We start from the raw sequence: 17,374 nt of genomic DNA on the forward strand, positions 1-17,374 counted from the left end.
TAATGGGGTGAAACGTGGCAGTGGATCGTCCTATGCTTGTTAATGCATAGACTCATTTTACAACACTTTCTATTTAATTCTACACAGTTAGTTCTTTCTTTTTTTCATAATTTTTTCATCATCCTGGGGTACCCTGCTCACGGAAAATATTGCTGCCAATCCCCATCCAAAGGGTACTATGGTAATTTATAGAGTATTCAATAAATATAGGCATTGACACATTGAATACATATTTGCAGTAAATTTATTAGAAATTGTAGACATTTTTTAACCACCGCAGGACACTTTGTTGGGCAAATCCTATGATATAAAGACAGTAGTTACTCATTGTCTGTCTTGAAAGGCTTAGGTACTACTAATTCTTCATTTGAGTTAGTAGTTATGTGGGCGTTCAGATAAATATGGACATGATACTGAAATGAGCTGCCTGGTTATTATAAAATATTTAAATATATTTTATATGCAGTTTATGTGAAACAGCAGGATGTGGTAGTGGAATGCAATGGTGTAACAAGGTGAGGAAAAACATTTGAGTTCAGATAAAATGGAAAACTTCGGTGCGATATAATGGAACAATGTGTGGAATAATTAGTGTAGAAAAGTACGGTAAATATTTTGATATGGGAATATAACACAATTAAACAATAGTTTGGTAAAGGGAAGTGAAAAAATGCTACAGTGTAAGCAGTGACCAATACTGTGATGTGGAAATGTGATGGAATATTTTTAGTGTCAAAATAAATTGGAGCATGCCTCTCTAGTGTCCATATTTAGGAAGGACAGTCCCTTTGTCCATCTTTTCTATCCTAATGTTCATCTTTCCTAGCAGTTCCATATGATTTGTGTCTTGAGAACTCCGTAGCAATAATACTCACAGTAGTACACTGATCAGCCACAGCATTAAAGGGACCCTATAGTCACCAGAACAACTACAGCTCAATGTAGTGGTTCTGGTGAGTATAATCATTATATGCAGGTATTTTCATGCAAATACTGCCTTTTCAGAGTGCTGCCTGGGTCCAAGGATGAAATGCTGCCCCTCCCCCCCCCCCCCCAACCCCTCCGCATTGCACCAAAAGCACGCCAACGTCCATTATGTTATGCAGTGTGTGTAGTGAATGCATTGTCTGTTTGTGTAGTGGATGCAGTGTGTATATCATATTCAGTGTGTAGTGAATGCAGTGTGTGTGTGTTCAGTGGATGCAGTGTCTGTGTGTCGTGGATGCTGCGTCCGTGTGTCGTGGATGCTGTGTCTGTGTGTAGTGGATGCTGCATCTTTGTGTCATCGATGCTGCGTCTGTTATTGTGTCATGGAAGTAGTGTGTATTGTATGCAGTGTGTGCATTGAATATATTGTCTGTGTGTGTATACTGGAGGCAGTGCGTGTAGTGGATGTAGGGTGTGTTTGGTGGATGCAGTGTGTCTAGTGGATACAGTGTCTATGTAATGCATGTAGTGTGTGTGTAAAATTGAATACATACTGGTGGGGGTGAGCAGTTTAAATTACCTGTGGGCTGGAATGGCGAGACAGTGTGTAGGAAGGTGACAGTATAGGGGGAACAGTGTGTAGGAAGGTGACAGTATAGGGGGAACAGTGTGTAGGAAGGTGACAGTATAGGGGGCAGTGTGTAGGAAGCGGACAGTGTGGGGGCAGTGTGTATAAAGGCTGTGGGGGCAGGGTGTGGTGGTGACAGTGTGGGAGTCAGGGTGTGAGAGTGACAGTGTGGGGGTGATAGTGTAGGGGGCAGGATGTAAGGGTGACAGTGTGGGGGTCTGGGTGTCAGAGTGACAGTGGTGGGAGGCAGTGTGTGAGAGTGACAATGGCAGTGGTGAGGGGCAGGGTGTTGGGGAGACAGTGTTGGGGCAGGATGTGAGGGTGACCGTGGTGGGTAGCAGGATGTGAGGATGACGGTGGTGGGGGGCAGGGTGTGAGGATGACAGCATGGGGGCAGGATGTGAGGGTGACAGTTTGGGGCAGAATGTGAGGGTTACAGTATGGGGGCAGGATGTCAGGGTGACAGTGTGGGGGCAGGGTGTGAGGGTGACAGTGTGGGGGCAGGGTGTGAGGGTGACAGTGAGGGGGAGCAGGGTGACAGTGGGGGGCAGGGTGTGAGGGTGACAGTGACAGGGTGACAGTGGAGGGGCATGGTATGAGGGTGACAGTGACAGAGTGACAGTGGTGAGGGGGGTGACAAGCTGTGAGGTGGGGGCAGGCTAAGGGAAGGCTGTGACAGTATGGGGCAGAGTGTGAGGGTGACAGTGGTGGGCGGCAGAGTGTGAGGGTAACGGGTGGGGCACTGTGAGGTTGACAGTGTGACGGGGGGGGGCAGGGTATGAGGGTGGCAGTGACAGGGTGACAGTGGGGGGGCAGGGTGTGAGGGTGACAATGGAGGGCAGGGTTTGAGGGTTACAGTGGAGGGGGGCAGGGTGTCAGGCTGACAGTGACAGGGTGACAGCGGGGAGGGGCAGGGTGAGAGGGTGATAGTGGGGAGGCAGGGTATCAGGGTGACAGTGGGCTGACAGTGGTGAGGGGGGTGTCAGGCTGTGAGGTGGGGGCAGGCTGTGGGAAGGCTGTGATCAGCCTCCCCACATTCACATACCTTTTTCTTCAGTGCTCCCCATTCCCTGGTGGCCCAGTGGCTGGCTCTACAGGTCTGCAGCTCTGCCGGGTTATCGCGAGCTCTGATTAGAGCGTTGCCATGGTAACCCGCGGAAACACTCTGGGAGCTTGCAAGCTTTCCATCACATGGTCTGCAGCTGTGCAGACCATATATATATATATATATATATATTGTTAGTACCCAGAGTGTCCCTTTAACTTTGCTCATTAATTACATTAATAATTATTGTACATACATTCTTGACATCTGCTCACCAGCTATGACAAGGTTTTAAAACAGCATCCTTTATTGCTGTAATATTTGTGTTCTGCCTTCGTGTGATGTCATCTTTAGTTATATATTTTCTTTTTTCTTAAAACACCCACTATTAGAATGCACGCTCATTCACTTTATCATCCACAGAGTTTGCCTGTTTGGGAGAAGGAAAATAAAATCTACTGTAAGCAATCTCTTGTGGAAGGAACCGGCCCCAGAACATACTGGACCCGAGAACTGCAGGGAGATGAGCTGATCCTGGTGAGTAATTCCACAGATTATTTCTATGAACCCATTTGAGGTATCATGACAATTGTTTCCCTATAACTGTGTTCAATATATCATTGTGTGCTTTGTAAGACAATGTGATCGCATTCTGCTGAATAAAACACTTCTCATACAGTAATAAGAACTGTGATACGAATATCCTCCCTATGACTTTTTAACTCTGCCCAAACAAAATATCAGATAAATGTTTTTAAATGCTTTTTCATATTTTCTTCAGGGCACAATAATTATACTTTTTAGTCATGTGAAACAGTAGAAGGGCGCTGATAGATTGATTTGTCGCCATAAGCAGCAGAAATCAATGTATGTTAATTTTGGGTGATTTTTATGTGTTTTGTTTGACTGTAGGTCTTAGTCGAAGATTCAAGAACTGACAGCAGATATACCTGTTTTAATTTTGCTCAGGGAAGGAGCAGCATGATTATTGGATTCACCCATCTCGCTGTCTCTCTGCAGCTAACTGCTTTAATGTGGGCATATAACAATAGTTAGACACTCAAAGGTGCTGTCCAGCCACCATTAGAACGACATGCTGATGTAGTGGTTATGGTGTTATAAGATTGCAAGCACTGTCCCCTGGTTCTGGGTCATACAATTTTCAAGCAGTTTGATCAAATGATCAAAATCAAGGCCCTCCGAAGCATGGCCCCTGCTTGGTGGAACTGGTTGAAAAGAGACTTGCGTCCATCAAGTTCAGCCTTCCTCACATGTGTTTTTGCTGTTGATCCAAAAGAAAGCAAAAAAAAACAAACTGAAGGTTCCAATTTTGCAACAAACTAGAAAAAAGTTAGATATCTCCTTGGATCAAGCAGCTTTTACCCCACTAATTGGAAATTATATCCCTGTATGTTATATCTTTGGAAATATTTATCCAATTGCTGTTTAAATATCTGTATGGACTCTGATAAAACCACCTCTTCAGGCAGAGAATTCCACATCCTTATAGTTCTTACTAACCTTTTGTTTGCCTTAGATGAAATCTCCTTTCTTCCAGCCTAAATGTGTGACCTTTTGTTATATATATATATATATAGCCCTGTTTCTGAATAGATTTCCAGATATTTATTTGTACTGGCCCCAAATATATTTGTATAATGTTATCATATACCCTCTCAGGCACTGTTTTTGCAAACTAAAGAGATTTACATTTTTTAACCTTTCTTCTTAACTAAAATGCTCCATTCCTTTTATCAATGTTGTAGCTCGTCTCTGCACTTTTTCCAGTGCCATGATATCCTTCTTTAGAACAGGTGCCCAAAATTGCACAGTATATTCAAGGTGTGATCTTACCCGCAATTTATAAAGAGGAAAAATAATATTTTCATCCTGAGAATGTATGCCCCGATTTATACATGACAAAACCTTACTGGCCCTGGCAACTGTAGATTGACATTGCATATTGCTGCCTAATTTGTTGTCTATAGCAATTCCCAAATCCTTCTCGTGCGTTGTTATCTCTAATTCACTACCATTTAGGGTGTAAGTTGCTTGTGCATTCTTTACCCCGAAGTGCATAACTTTGCATTTATCTACATTAAATTTCACCTGCCGTTTTAGTGCCTAGTCCCCCAGTCTATCTAAATCCCTCTGCAGCAAGGCAATATCCTGCTCACATTTTATTACTTTACAAAGTTTTGTGTAATCTGCAAACACTGATACATGCCTTTCAATGCCTATTTCAATATAATTTATAAATATGTTAAATAGAAGCGGTCCCAAAACAGAACCCTGAGGGACACCACTTACCACTTTTATCCAGCTTGAAAATTTACCATTAATGACAACTCGTTTGTACTCTATCCTTAAGCCAATGTTCTACCCAAGAACAAAAATACTCATTTAGACCAATATCTTTTAGTTTGAAGACTAACTTATTGTGAGGAACTGTATCAAATGCCTTGGCAAAATCCAAGTAGATCACATCCACTGCAACACCCTGATCTATACATGTACTTACTTATTCGAATATTAAGAAAAAAAACACAAGGTATAACTAACTGCAACGTAACAAATCCATTGCATGACATGTTGAAGTGTGCCTTCAGATTGGTTGATGGACAATTAAATATGTAGCTTGTAGTTTTTTTTCCTCTTTACTCTAACATTTAACTGTTTTAAATGGACACCGGGTGTCAGAGTTACGACAAGCACCCTCACAAATATTTACGCTGTAAAAATAAGAAAAACTAAATTAACAAAAAAAATTAACAAAAAATAAGAAAAACTAAATTAACAAGAAAAAACAAAACAATATTCATATTATAATTATCATGATGAATACCAGCCAGTGCACTGAAAAGGTTTGCAAATCAGATGCTTATGTGTTGATCTAAGGATTGTATATAGGGTTCCCACAAATGAAGGAATTTGGAAACCTTACACTCTTTACCTTGAGAGCCTTCAACCCAATCTTATCAGCTGAAATTCAGATATAAAAGATTGTCTTACTGGCCACTGACAGGACCATTTGAATAAATGTATGATATCTCAAGGTAGTAAAACAAAAACAAACCATATGAGAACTCTGAGAAGGGACAAAACCTTAGAGAAACTTGCCCTTCGATAAATCCCCACTCAGGTCTCAAAACAGTTTCTGCTCACTTGTGCCATTACGGAGAGAACATATTCCGAAGCATTCCAGACTGATCCCTCCCGAAAGGGCAGTCCAGAAAAGAAATGCCAGCAAGTTCTCTCTGCACAAGAGATACAGCAAACTCAGACGATCATTTCAGCCTTTTCTGGGCTTCATCAGTAAAGTGTAGCTGATACCCTTCTAGGCACAGTGAGCACACCACATGTGAATTGCCCTTTTAACGTAGGGAGAGACAGTTAATGCATTGCAACAAAAATAAAGAATGTGAGAACTCTGAGAACGGACTATCCTAGAGTCGTGCCAAGAATACCAAAAATGGACAACTCTGGGGACAGTGGAGCTGAGAGGTCTAACAGCATGATAAGTTCATAATGTTCCCCAGAATTCTTTAATCTGAGAATAAAACCTCAAATAAATCAAACAAATCGCCCTCCTCCTCACTTTTTAGGAATCTCAAGGAGTCTGTCGAAGTTAGTGTGTATTGTAAGTCGTGTGCTAGGTAGGCATGCAATAATATCCACTGATGTATCTCTTGGTACAGGGGGGTCAGAAAGAACTTAAGTAGTTTGTTTGTTACTGAGAGAGTGTCATCAGGAAACAGGGAGGGGAGTGAGGTTATCCACTTGTGGATACTGTTGGTTGGTGTAGATGATCCAATACTGTTCACACACTACTATAGAGTAACTAAGACAGTGTAAAGGGGGACATTTAAAAGGAACAATACACACAACACTGCATATATATTCACACACTATAATAAAGGAACATTATAGTAACCCAGACCACTTCATCTTATTGAGGGGCACAGGGTAACCGGGAATACCCAGTCTGGCCTGCCCAAACAGACTTCAACAGACTGATCGGATATGAGGGTTTCATGTGCTCAACCTGGACAAAATTAGAAACTACGTGGAACTTTGTTGATTGGAGGTCTGGTACCTAGTTAGTCTACTTTTGAGGGGGGAGATATATGACAGTAGTCATCATCACTAGGGACAAAAGACAGGCACTTATGTAGGTATCCAGATTAGCTTTATGTTTTAGTCACCTTGTGCCCATTATAGGTGCAGGGTGTGTATAATGGATTTGTTTGTTAGTAATTTCCCCGTTCTGTGGTCTTATTATTTTCCCTAGCAGGACGTTGTCCCATTGTTCCAGGGACATGTCTTGACCAGTTTTAATGTGGCTGCCATGCCACCCTCTTAAATCTCCCATGTGGTCCTCAGCCCTTGTCATTGTGTGTTCGAACCCTGACTTGTAAACACTGTACTGCGTTCACACTAATGTAATTAGACTTTGTAATGTAATTGGTTACAGCCCATGTCAATACTGCTATTGGCTGACTTTAGCTCACTGTGCTGTTTGCGAGGGGGTTACAGTGGAGGACCTGGAGGGGATCTATGTGTACCACTGTAACCCTATTGTAGGTAAATGAGGAAGTGGGTGTATAAATAGATGTGTTGCTTTAAAAAAACTAAGTGTGTTAGTTCCATTTGGAACTGTGTGCCCTGTCTGGTTTGTTCAGGGATCCCAGTAACAGAGTTTTCGGACCTGTTGGCCGGCTGCATGGTCCCTGTAGCCAGGGACAATTCAAAAAGAGCTAGGTATGAGAGCCGCAAGTGCCCTTACAAAGGCTAATTACAGTGCAGGCAGAGGTGTGGATACCTGCCTGGCAACAAAACTGAAGAGGAATAGGCAAAGGGAATGATACATGCCTCAAAGGAGAGAGCTGCAGCATGCTCCAGGGTGGAAGAGACCCAAGTCAAGCATTGACGACTGGGTCTGAAGTGCTCCAGGGTCCCTGATACTGGCGAGTAAGCAGACTTAGCGGAGGTGGCTTGTACATGCTGTTACTGGACAGTCTCACTACTAAGGCTGTCTAGAAACAGCCTCTAGAGACTATCAAAGCCAAAGGAATGCTGTAACAGACACACAGTTGTCCTATGGCATGATTGACAGCTGATCCCTGGCTGCCGCAATGCATGCTGGGATCAGCTGTCAATTAGCTACTAACTACAGTAGACTATGTCACAATGAGGCAATCCAAAAGTAGTCCCTGACAGGCTGACCAATTGCCCTGGGAGTCAATCACAGGAATGTCAGTTAATGCACATGGCTCCCAGGGAGATCAATCAACCTGGGGTGACTTTTCTAAACTGCAAAGGATAGCATTAGGATTAGGGTTACTGGAGGGTTAGGAAAAGCATCAAAGAGCAACGCAGGCTTGCATATATGGAAAGCAAGTAAAGAGGTATTAGGGCACATCTTTAATGCAACCCTTCACATTGCCCCCCGACAAAGATATACATGTAGGGAATTGCTATACTTATATAAATATAAATCAGGGCTGCATACAGTACAATATATATATATACACATATACAGGAATTCAAAGTTGAAGTCCTCTGCTGCTAGCTAGGCCGTAAAAATATCTGGCCAATGCCAGCCATAGGAAGGTAAAGAAAGGGGCACATTTTAGGGAGGTGGTCGACTTTCTCAAGTTCTTGGTTGCTCTTCTGGGTCCCATGAGTACATTTAAAAAGTCTTCTGTTCTTTTCCCCAAACATTTTACCCACTGGGACTAAAATATTTGGCAACATAAGCCTTTACAATAATGCCATTCTCAGCAGGAATGACCATTAAGAGGCAATGGTAGCCATGGGTAGTGTTATCTTCAGCAAGATACATTTGCCAACAGGTTTCCTTCCCCTCTAGCCCCTCTCCCGCATTGTTGTATCGATGTAGCTTATAAAGGGATCAGTTCAGGACATTGTATAATATTTATGTGGACTTGCGTATCACTGAAGCTAATGCAACAGAACACATTGCTGTATTACGCCTTAATGAATGCTTATGGCAAATAGATCATTAAATCACATGCATGCAGCTGAACCTCAAGATATTCCATTTTCTCATTAGTATTTATTGGATTAATGGCCAGACAGTCAGGTCAACAAGAACATTGCATTAACACAAGGAAGGCTTTGTTTGATGACCACCAAACACTCATTAACATTATTTACATACAAAGAGGTCATTGTAATGTGCTCATTAAAACTGTGGTAAAAAAAACATGTTTTCTTTTCAAAAATTGCCTTTATCCTTTTTTTTACCCTGATCACACTAATCACTGTTAGTTCTCTCATCTGTCCCCAAAGCCACTCCTTTCCAACACATTTCTTAGGCCAAGCACCAATTATATTGTAAACCAGGACACTCGATAATTGCAATGATGGTTAAAATGGACTCTTTTGCTATTATCATATTATTATAATTATTATTTCGTACTTAACTGGGGCTTTTTATTTTAAGGATTATATTTTTCATAAAATCATGTATCATGTTCATAATTTAGCTGTGTTTGCGGTGGCCATAAAAATAAATTATTAGATCAATTACAAGCTGAAATGCAATTTGTCGAGGTTGTGAAGCAAGCCAAGTAGAACTAATGTATAATATGTTTCCAGTGAGTTATAGAGGTATTACTTAACTTGTTGTATTGGTGGGGTTATTCACTGGTTTCATGTCTTCTTCCCAGAGGCTAGAGTACTTGCCATGATTGTTAAACCTCAGGTTTGTTCACAGAGTAGTATTTGAAAGTGTACTTTATATAACCAACTCACACATATTGATACAGACTCAGAGTAGAATGTATTTTAAATCTGCATGGGGTGATTAATAAAACAATAGAACAAGTTCCCTCCCGTTAGTTCAGTTCCAAGTTAATAAGGTTTCCACATTGCTGTACCCTCTCCAGACAGGGAAAACCAGGGAATCCGAACCCCAAAAGTCTTCCCTTCCAAAATGTAACTCAAAAACATTGTATATCCCCAGATAGCTCTGAACGTCAACCTCAGCCGTACTTAATTCAAAAAACGCTTGAAGGTTCCTAGCCCAGGGTACAACACTCAGTTTGACCGGGTCATGGTCATCTGATCCAGATCAGAGATGCAGGCATGCGGTTGGTTAGTTCCAGTCAAGGAAACATGGTTCCTGGGGTCATGGGGAGGGAGTGCTTTCAAGTCCTAGGTATCCCTGGATGCCTCATCACCTCCCGGATATCCCCTCCAAGTAGCGCCGTCAATGGTGGTTGTGGGACTGAGCAAAGCCCGATCAAAGATTCACCAGATCATGGCACAGTTCTGATCCGGTGAACAGTTCCATAGCGATCCCTTGATAGCCCCGATCTGGGGGACCAACATATCCAAAAATCACCCAGGTCGGTTTAGGGGTTCGGGATTTCAATGGAGGTCATAAATTGACCGACCACACACAAGATCCTATGCCCAAAACAGTTCCACAGTTTCAGAGGTAGCAGTCGGTCCATTTCGGGAAGTCTAAAAACCGAACTAATTCACAAACTGTTCCCTGGCTCATGGGTAGCATTTGCTCCCCTAATTCGTGGGAACAAAACTACTGAATAGTGCTCACCTGATTGGTCAGTGAAAAGAAGCAGGCGTTCGTTAAGTTGACCGGCATTTGGGAAGTAGAGTGTCCGATTTTAGTTCCTGGCACTCCACGACCAAGTCTGGCTGCCTCTTTTCATGCGAACAAGATGATCGACGTTTTCTCCAACACGTGGCATTTGGCCATACGAACGGCGGCCACACAGGGAAAGCACTTAATCTGCGGTTTTTCTTTGTAGTTAAAAAGCCAAGGGGGTGGTCGGTGTTCGGTAGTTTTATCTACCCAGTGAGAAAAAGAAAAGTTAACAAACCAAGTGTGTGGTTTCTTCCCAGGTTGTTTAAGACAAATGGTTTTGCTTCAGGTTTAGGCTTTGAGTCCTTAAATATGGAATTAAAGAAAGAGTTTGTTTAGATTTTGGGAGGAGTTTAATTTAGCGTTAAGGAAAAATGCATGCTTATGGTACAGGTTTGTGGAGTTTGAAGGGTTATTTGCAAAGTACTCACCCTCCTACCATAGATAGTAGAACACAGGAACTGTTCCTAAACATTTCCTGTGTGAGAGGCTGTTAGTGGGCAGATGGGAAGTGATCCACTTCCTGTCCAGCCTCACACAGAGATACTGGAGGTGCTGGGACATCACTGAGTTTAACACTAACTATAACTGATTCTGCAGCTCTACTAGTAAGGCTGACTTGACTACAGAAGACACTGGTATACTGGCCAAGGCTCTTGGTACTTATCATCCCTCACCAGCTCACCTAAACGCCAAGAAGGCACATGATAAGTGATGTACAAGGACCTAAAGGACAGGTGCCTAATTGAAAATACAGCCCTGTTTACCTGTGGTCCTTCAGCTCACTTAAATCTTTTAAGTAACTCATTAAATATGTTATTGTACAGATGAAATAAAATTTAAGTCCATCAAGAGTTCATAGTTTAGACAATGGAAAACAAAACTACTATTTTCCTAACAAAAACCACTATGTCAAATCCAGGCTACATTTTTCATTTTTTAACACTATAGTTAATTGCTTTTTTTTTTTTTTTAAATGAAATTAAGTTGTTAATGATAATCCGTGTAACACTTGTATATACGTTTTTTGATGTTAACATTTAGTTTTATTAATTTTTATAATTTTTTTTATTTCAGACATTTGGAGCTGATGACGTGGTCTGTACGAGAATATACATGAGGGCGTGATGCAGAGACTCTCCTGGACTAGTTACCATGTCTGACAGCTACGTTGGGATCATCTTCCTGTCATGCCAACCCTCCTGCTGTATATTTTAGGATAAATGAGAGCTCTTTCGTTTGCTAGAAAAATTAGACAGTGTTCTTACAAAATGCAGTCTTTGTTAAAGAACAAGTGATTTAACCCATTTTATAACAAATGTGAAAGTCAATAATAGTGTGTGCATTTTGTTCCCTTTCAAATGCATCTGGTGTACTATATAATGAGGCTAAATATTTCAGTACGCACTATCAAGCACCTTTAAACCTAGAATCCAGCGAGTAGATTTTCTACTGATTAGTTCTTCATTGTTCTAGTTAGATTTTCCAAATTGATTGAAACATTCTATTTAATTTCCATCAAGTGTCTGTACCTTAAACGGCAAAAGTTATCTAACAATATCAGTGTTTTTACTAAACTGCAAAAAAAGAAAAAATACCTTCTCAGGATATCTTTTATCTCTTGCTTTATCTATCAGCTTTGGACATTTTTCGTTCCATACAAAGTATGCCCAGTGCACACCTTTAAATGTTTCCTTCATAGAAGCAAATTTCACGATTTTCTTTGAATAATGAAGTAATTCTGAAACCTTTCGAAGGGTGTCAGAATGAACATACAGGAAACAAACGTCTTTAAAGATTCTGTTCTTATTTGTGTCTAAATTATAAATAATTTACAGGCCCAAGTCTGTGAAACAAGTTTAACCCTGAGAAATCATAAGAGATTTTTTTTTGTTTTTTTGTGGAGATGGGGGAATTCAGGGTAGAAACTGAAATCCTGTTTTAGGCTCTCCTCATATAACATAACGAAAAAAAATATATGTTGTTTCTCCTGGGATTCAGAAATCCTTAAATTAATTCAAGTTAAAGGAACACTATAGTGTTAGGAATGTAAATGTGTATTAATAATGTTATAGTCTCCTACAAACTTCTGAGGCGTCCCCCACGTGCCTTAAGTAAAAAAGTAATTACTTAACTTTAGCCCTTGCCTCGCTGCTCTCCTCGCTGATGGTCCTACATCTGCTGAGATCATCAATCTACGTGGTCTCATCCAATCCAATGATTCTCCCTGTAGAAAAGCATTGGGAGGCTAGTGAGCATGCACTGTGCTAATTAAATGCTACCCTAGGAGCAGCACTTGTTTGAGAACCAAGTTTGGCTTGGTTCTAAAATGTGGACGCGCCTTTTGTGACTTCAGGAAGACAGCCGCTACATATGTGTTAAGCCTGCAATGGAACCATTTTGGGTTTTACAAAGCTGCAACCTTTTACATTGCAGGGTTAAAACTAAAGGTCTAATGCACCTTGACCACATCATTGAGATCAAGTGGTCTGGGTGCCTTGAAGAACACTATAGGGTCAGGAACACAAACAGGTATTCCTGACCCTAAAGTGTTTGACCCACCATCTAGGTGGCTTGACCCCCTTAGAAAAGGTTAAAACTCATTTTATTTCCAGTGGCGCGTGGGTCTGCAGACGCTGGCCTCGCCCCCGATCTGCCTCCTTGGTGACATCATCAGAATTGCAGATTTTTAGCCAATTCAACGATTTCCCACAGGGAATGCATTGGATTCTCTGAAATCGACAAGGGGTGGGGCCAAATGCTCTTTTAGCCAGTCAGCACCTCCTCATAGAGATGCATTGAATCGATGCATCTCAATGAGGAAAATTCAGCGTCCCCATGCAGAGAGTGGAGACGCTGAACGGTAGTGTTGCCTACTATCCAAAACTCCCCCAGGAAGCACCTCCAGTGGCTATCTAAGGAGTGGTCACGTGGAGGTGTCCCAGGGGGGCAATGTAAATACTTCCTTTTCTATGAAAAGGCAGTGTTTGTATTAGAATGCCTAAAGGCAATGATTATACCCACCAGAACAACTACATTAAGCTGTAGTTGGTCTGTGACTATAGTGTCCCTTTAAGTGGTCTTCCATTAAAAATAAATAAAAAATAACAGTAAAGTTTTTATAGGTAAGGTCTGGATGAGGCTAAGGTGGACCTGTTTAGAACTACATTTTGTCCTATGCTTACCATAGGTCAGGGGTAGGCAACCTTCGGCACTCCAGATGTTGTGGACTACATCCCCCATAATGCTCCTACACCCATAATGCTAGCAAAGCATTATGGGAGGTGTAGTCCAAAAACATCTGGAGTGCCGAAGCTTTCCTATGCCTGCTATAGGTAATCCAGCCTTGCATTTACTTCTAAAACAGCAGGCAATTCAATTCACATAATAAAAAAGGTCACTATTCCTAGATCATATATCCTCCAGGAGACTGATCTTCTGAAATAATTATGAGTAGACCAACTAAGCTAAGGAGTCTTTTGAAAGATACCCTTTTATTATTTGTTTATGTATTGTGTCTTATTTATAGTATAGGATGTGGCACACAGCAGACTCTGAATATATACTAGTATTGAATAGCTTTAATTTGTAGATTTTTTTTATAAATATTTTGAGTTTTAATCCACGATCCAAGGCTGCATTTAGCAAGCACACGGTCTACCTTTAAACATCTTAATCCCAGAAGGACCCTGAGAACACAGCACTCCTTTCAACACCCATTCCTTAAGCAACGTTATTTGTATTGTGTATCATGCCTTTGACTGGTGACTTCTTCCATGACATCTCTTGTTAATTTGTGGCTAAATAAAGTTATTTCAATAAAATACCTTTGTGCTTATTTTTTTAAAAAAAGGTTTTTAATAGTAAGCAGCAACATAAATAGTATTAATTTGGTTTAATCAGAAATACAGCTCCTTTAACATTCTTTTACACCAATTGTGAGTGAATATGAATAGCACAATAATGTATGTAGATTTTATAATGCTTTCCTTTTTTAATTAGATCTTTGCCATATGAAGAATTAATTATTTTTAGATAGCATCACTACTCTATTTAAGAATGATTTGACACCATTCTACTTTGATGCTATTTTTTTTAAATTAGTTTTAGTAAGCACTATTCTTGTATATGGTTTTGTATAAAAGCATGCATGAAGTGTATATAAAATTGATTACCTCTGCTGATTGGAACATGTAATGGGAGCCACATAATAACCAATTGTGTTTTTTTCTGTTTTTTCATGCAAATTTACTTATTTTTCCCATGATCACCTTCAGAATTTCCCAGGAAGCCACTTCAGCAGTGCCAGGAGTTGACATCACGAGTTGACATCCCTGCTGAACTATCGCACATGTGCAAGAGTATAGCATTGAGGTCTATGGAGGATCCCGCGGGAGTGTGTGATCCTCCATAGCTAAAGCCAATTCCCTGCAGCCGTTCCTGGTGGGAAGTGACATTTCTAGATTGTGGTATCTCCACCCAGTGTCTAGAAGTGTCAGTGTCTAGAAGTAGTCCCTATATTGTCTCAGTATATCTCCACTGGGTTGGAATTTCAGTGTGAAATTCCAACACAGTCAATATCAATGTTTCATAAAGAGTCTATGAGGGGATCGGGTAACAGTGCCACTTTTAGAAAGGAAGCACTTCAATAAAAAAGGAATACATGGGGCGGAGCCTAACCGCTTAGCAGACCAGACGTGCCCGACTGGTGCTCCGGCGCCTGGGGACACAATCCGGGGTGATCCAGCCCCAAAAAGCGACAATCGATTACCGCAACCTATCCCACATGAACCGGGAGAGGCTGCTGCACCGGACGGTGCCTTTCCCGACCACATCGCTGCTGAAACGAGGTTCGCGGCCTACACGTGGAAGAGGCCTGGGGAGACGGCCGCTCCCCGGACACACTAGCCGCGGCTGGACACCTCAGGGAACACTTACCCCCCCCCCCTTTGGACCGACGGGGGTTATCTCGGTCTACACCAGCAAACCTCGCCTACCGCACAGCCGGCTGACAGCTAAGCCTATGGTCGTTTGCCGCCCAGAGAGCACTCACAACATGGCGGACACACTCATTGTCAATAACATGCAACAATCCAGGCCTGACGAGAGCACCGCACAGGATGACATACTACAGCGCATTGACAAACTCTTCACCCGATTCTGGGAGAAGCTGGAGGAACGTATGAGGACAGCTACTGGGGAGCAGAAGAGCACACAACTACAAGCGGGTGAGAGGGAGAGGGAGAGGGGGACCCCACAGGGCATTAGCTCCCCCCGCATCCCCAACCCACGTATACATAGCCCACCAACGAAGACGACCAAGCGAGAATACCTCTCAGACCACCCCCAAAGGGGACTGAGTACAGGGACTAACATGAAACACACGACCACCCAGAACCCCCTGTATAATAAAACGGCAACTGGCAATGGCCGTCCCAAAAGCCTTCCCGGGCCGAAGACCAATCGGAGCAACCCTCCCAGGCACCGACCACACCGCCGGAGAGCAGGCCACCGCAGGCGGCGGCGAAACACCCAAGCTCTTCACGGCGCCCGACTGAGGATCAACCCGGCCTCACAGAGCTACCGAGTTGGTGGATTGAAGGTGCAGGCCTTCGCAAAGGCCTGGGGCCGGCAGGCGGCCACCACATGCCCGCAACCTACTGCCACAGGGGGGGCTCCCCTAACCGAAGGGACCAACATAGCGGACTCAGAACACCTACCCCAGCCTGACCAGCGAGCTAAAGGCATCGGATGAACATGGGACTTTGGGCCCAGTCTTGGCTCCCTGTTACTCTACAGTCGTCCTCTCCCCCACCCATTACCTTAAGGACTAATCCAAGTTGCGGCCCATTGGTGGTATTTGCTTGTTTGATTATTGCTTTGCTTTCAGCGTGTCTTCACTTAATATCACAAACATGCTTCTGTCTAGCTCTGTTAGCTTACATATTTCTACTCAGCCGATGTTGTTATAAACATGCTAGTCTAGCCTATTAGTTTTTTTTTTTCTTTAATCTCAGCCTGCAAGGAATTTAAACAGCACAATGTTACACTTTTGTTTTCCAGATACCACAGTGACACTCCACTCTACCGTATCATACTCTACGCTATTATGCCACTCTTTAGTATGGCACACTACACGCGAGCCACATTCCGGTAACCTTAGGAGCGACCAGCTTTATTCTACACATAGCTAGTCCACCAAGCTAACTCGAATGATAGCCACATATAGTATATCCAAACGGTGGACTGACGTGATACGGTAATGCCACACTTATGTAAAACAAGCATTGCTGTCCCTGTTACAACCCACATGTTGACTCACACGTGTTTAACTGTTTACTAAATGTATGCTGAACTTAGTAGTAATATTATAGAACGTTACAAAAATATAAAAGGAGGCAGAAACTCACAGGAGAGGTTGCATTATGTTAGCGTGACCCCAATCTGTATGAAAATGTGCATCCCCCTCATTCTATTCTGTATCCCATTTAACATATGCCTCAATAAAACAAAGATTGACAAAAAAGGAATACAAGAACAAGAAGGAACGATTTAGTTGGAGGATGATGGACTAAGCGGCAATATGAGAAAAGACTACTTTATAGAAAAGAGAAATAGTTAACATTTTACATAGTTAAAGGGACACTACCATTGTCAATAAATAAAGTTGTTGTTTTTTTACATGCCATTGTACAGAACACTGGTGAGACCTCACTTGTAGTATTGTACGCAGTACTGGAGACCATATCTCCAGAAGGATATTGATACCTTAGAGAGAGTTCAGAGAAGGGCTACTAAACTGGTTCATGGATTGCAGGATAAAACTTACCAGGAAAGGTTAAAGGATCTTAACATGTATAGCTTGGAGGAAAAACGAGACGGGGGGATATGATAGAAACATTTAAATACATAAAGGCAATCAACACAGTAAAGGAGGAGACTATATTTAAAAGAAGAAAAACTACCACAACAAGAGGACATAGTCTTAAATTAGAGGGGCAAAGGTTTAAAAATAATATCAGGAAGTTTTCCTTTACTGAGAGGGTAGTGGACGCATGGCATAGCCTTCAAGCTGAAGTGGTAGAGGTTAATACAGTAAAGGAGTTTAAGCATTAGGCATGTGCATGGGGAAAATATT

At 42.1% G+C, this 17,374-nt stretch overlaps 1 protein-coding gene across 1 annotated transcript in view; it reads left to right on the plus strand.

Moving 5' to 3' along the window:
* Positions 1-14,051, plus strand: part of CRABP1 (cellular retinoic acid binding protein 1) — a 30,902-nt gene extending 16,851 nt beyond the window's left edge. Inside the window, exons 3-4 of the mRNA XM_063449424.1 lie at positions 3,024-3,137; positions 11,314-14,051. Of these exons, the coding sequence (XP_063305494.1) occupies positions 3,024-3,137; positions 11,314-11,364 (165 nt within the window). The 3' untranslated portion in view covers positions 11,365-14,051. The remainder of the gene's footprint in view (positions 1-3,023; positions 3,138-11,313) is intronic.
* The last annotated feature ends 3,323 nt before the right edge of the window (positions 14,052-17,374 follow it).

This window comes from Pelobates fuscus, chromosome 3, assembly GCF_036172605.1.
Source record: "Pelobates fuscus isolate aPelFus1 chromosome 3, aPelFus1.pri, whole genome shotgun sequence".
Classification (NCBI taxonomy): Eukaryota; Metazoa; Chordata; class Amphibia; order Anura; family Pelobatidae; genus Pelobates; species Pelobates fuscus.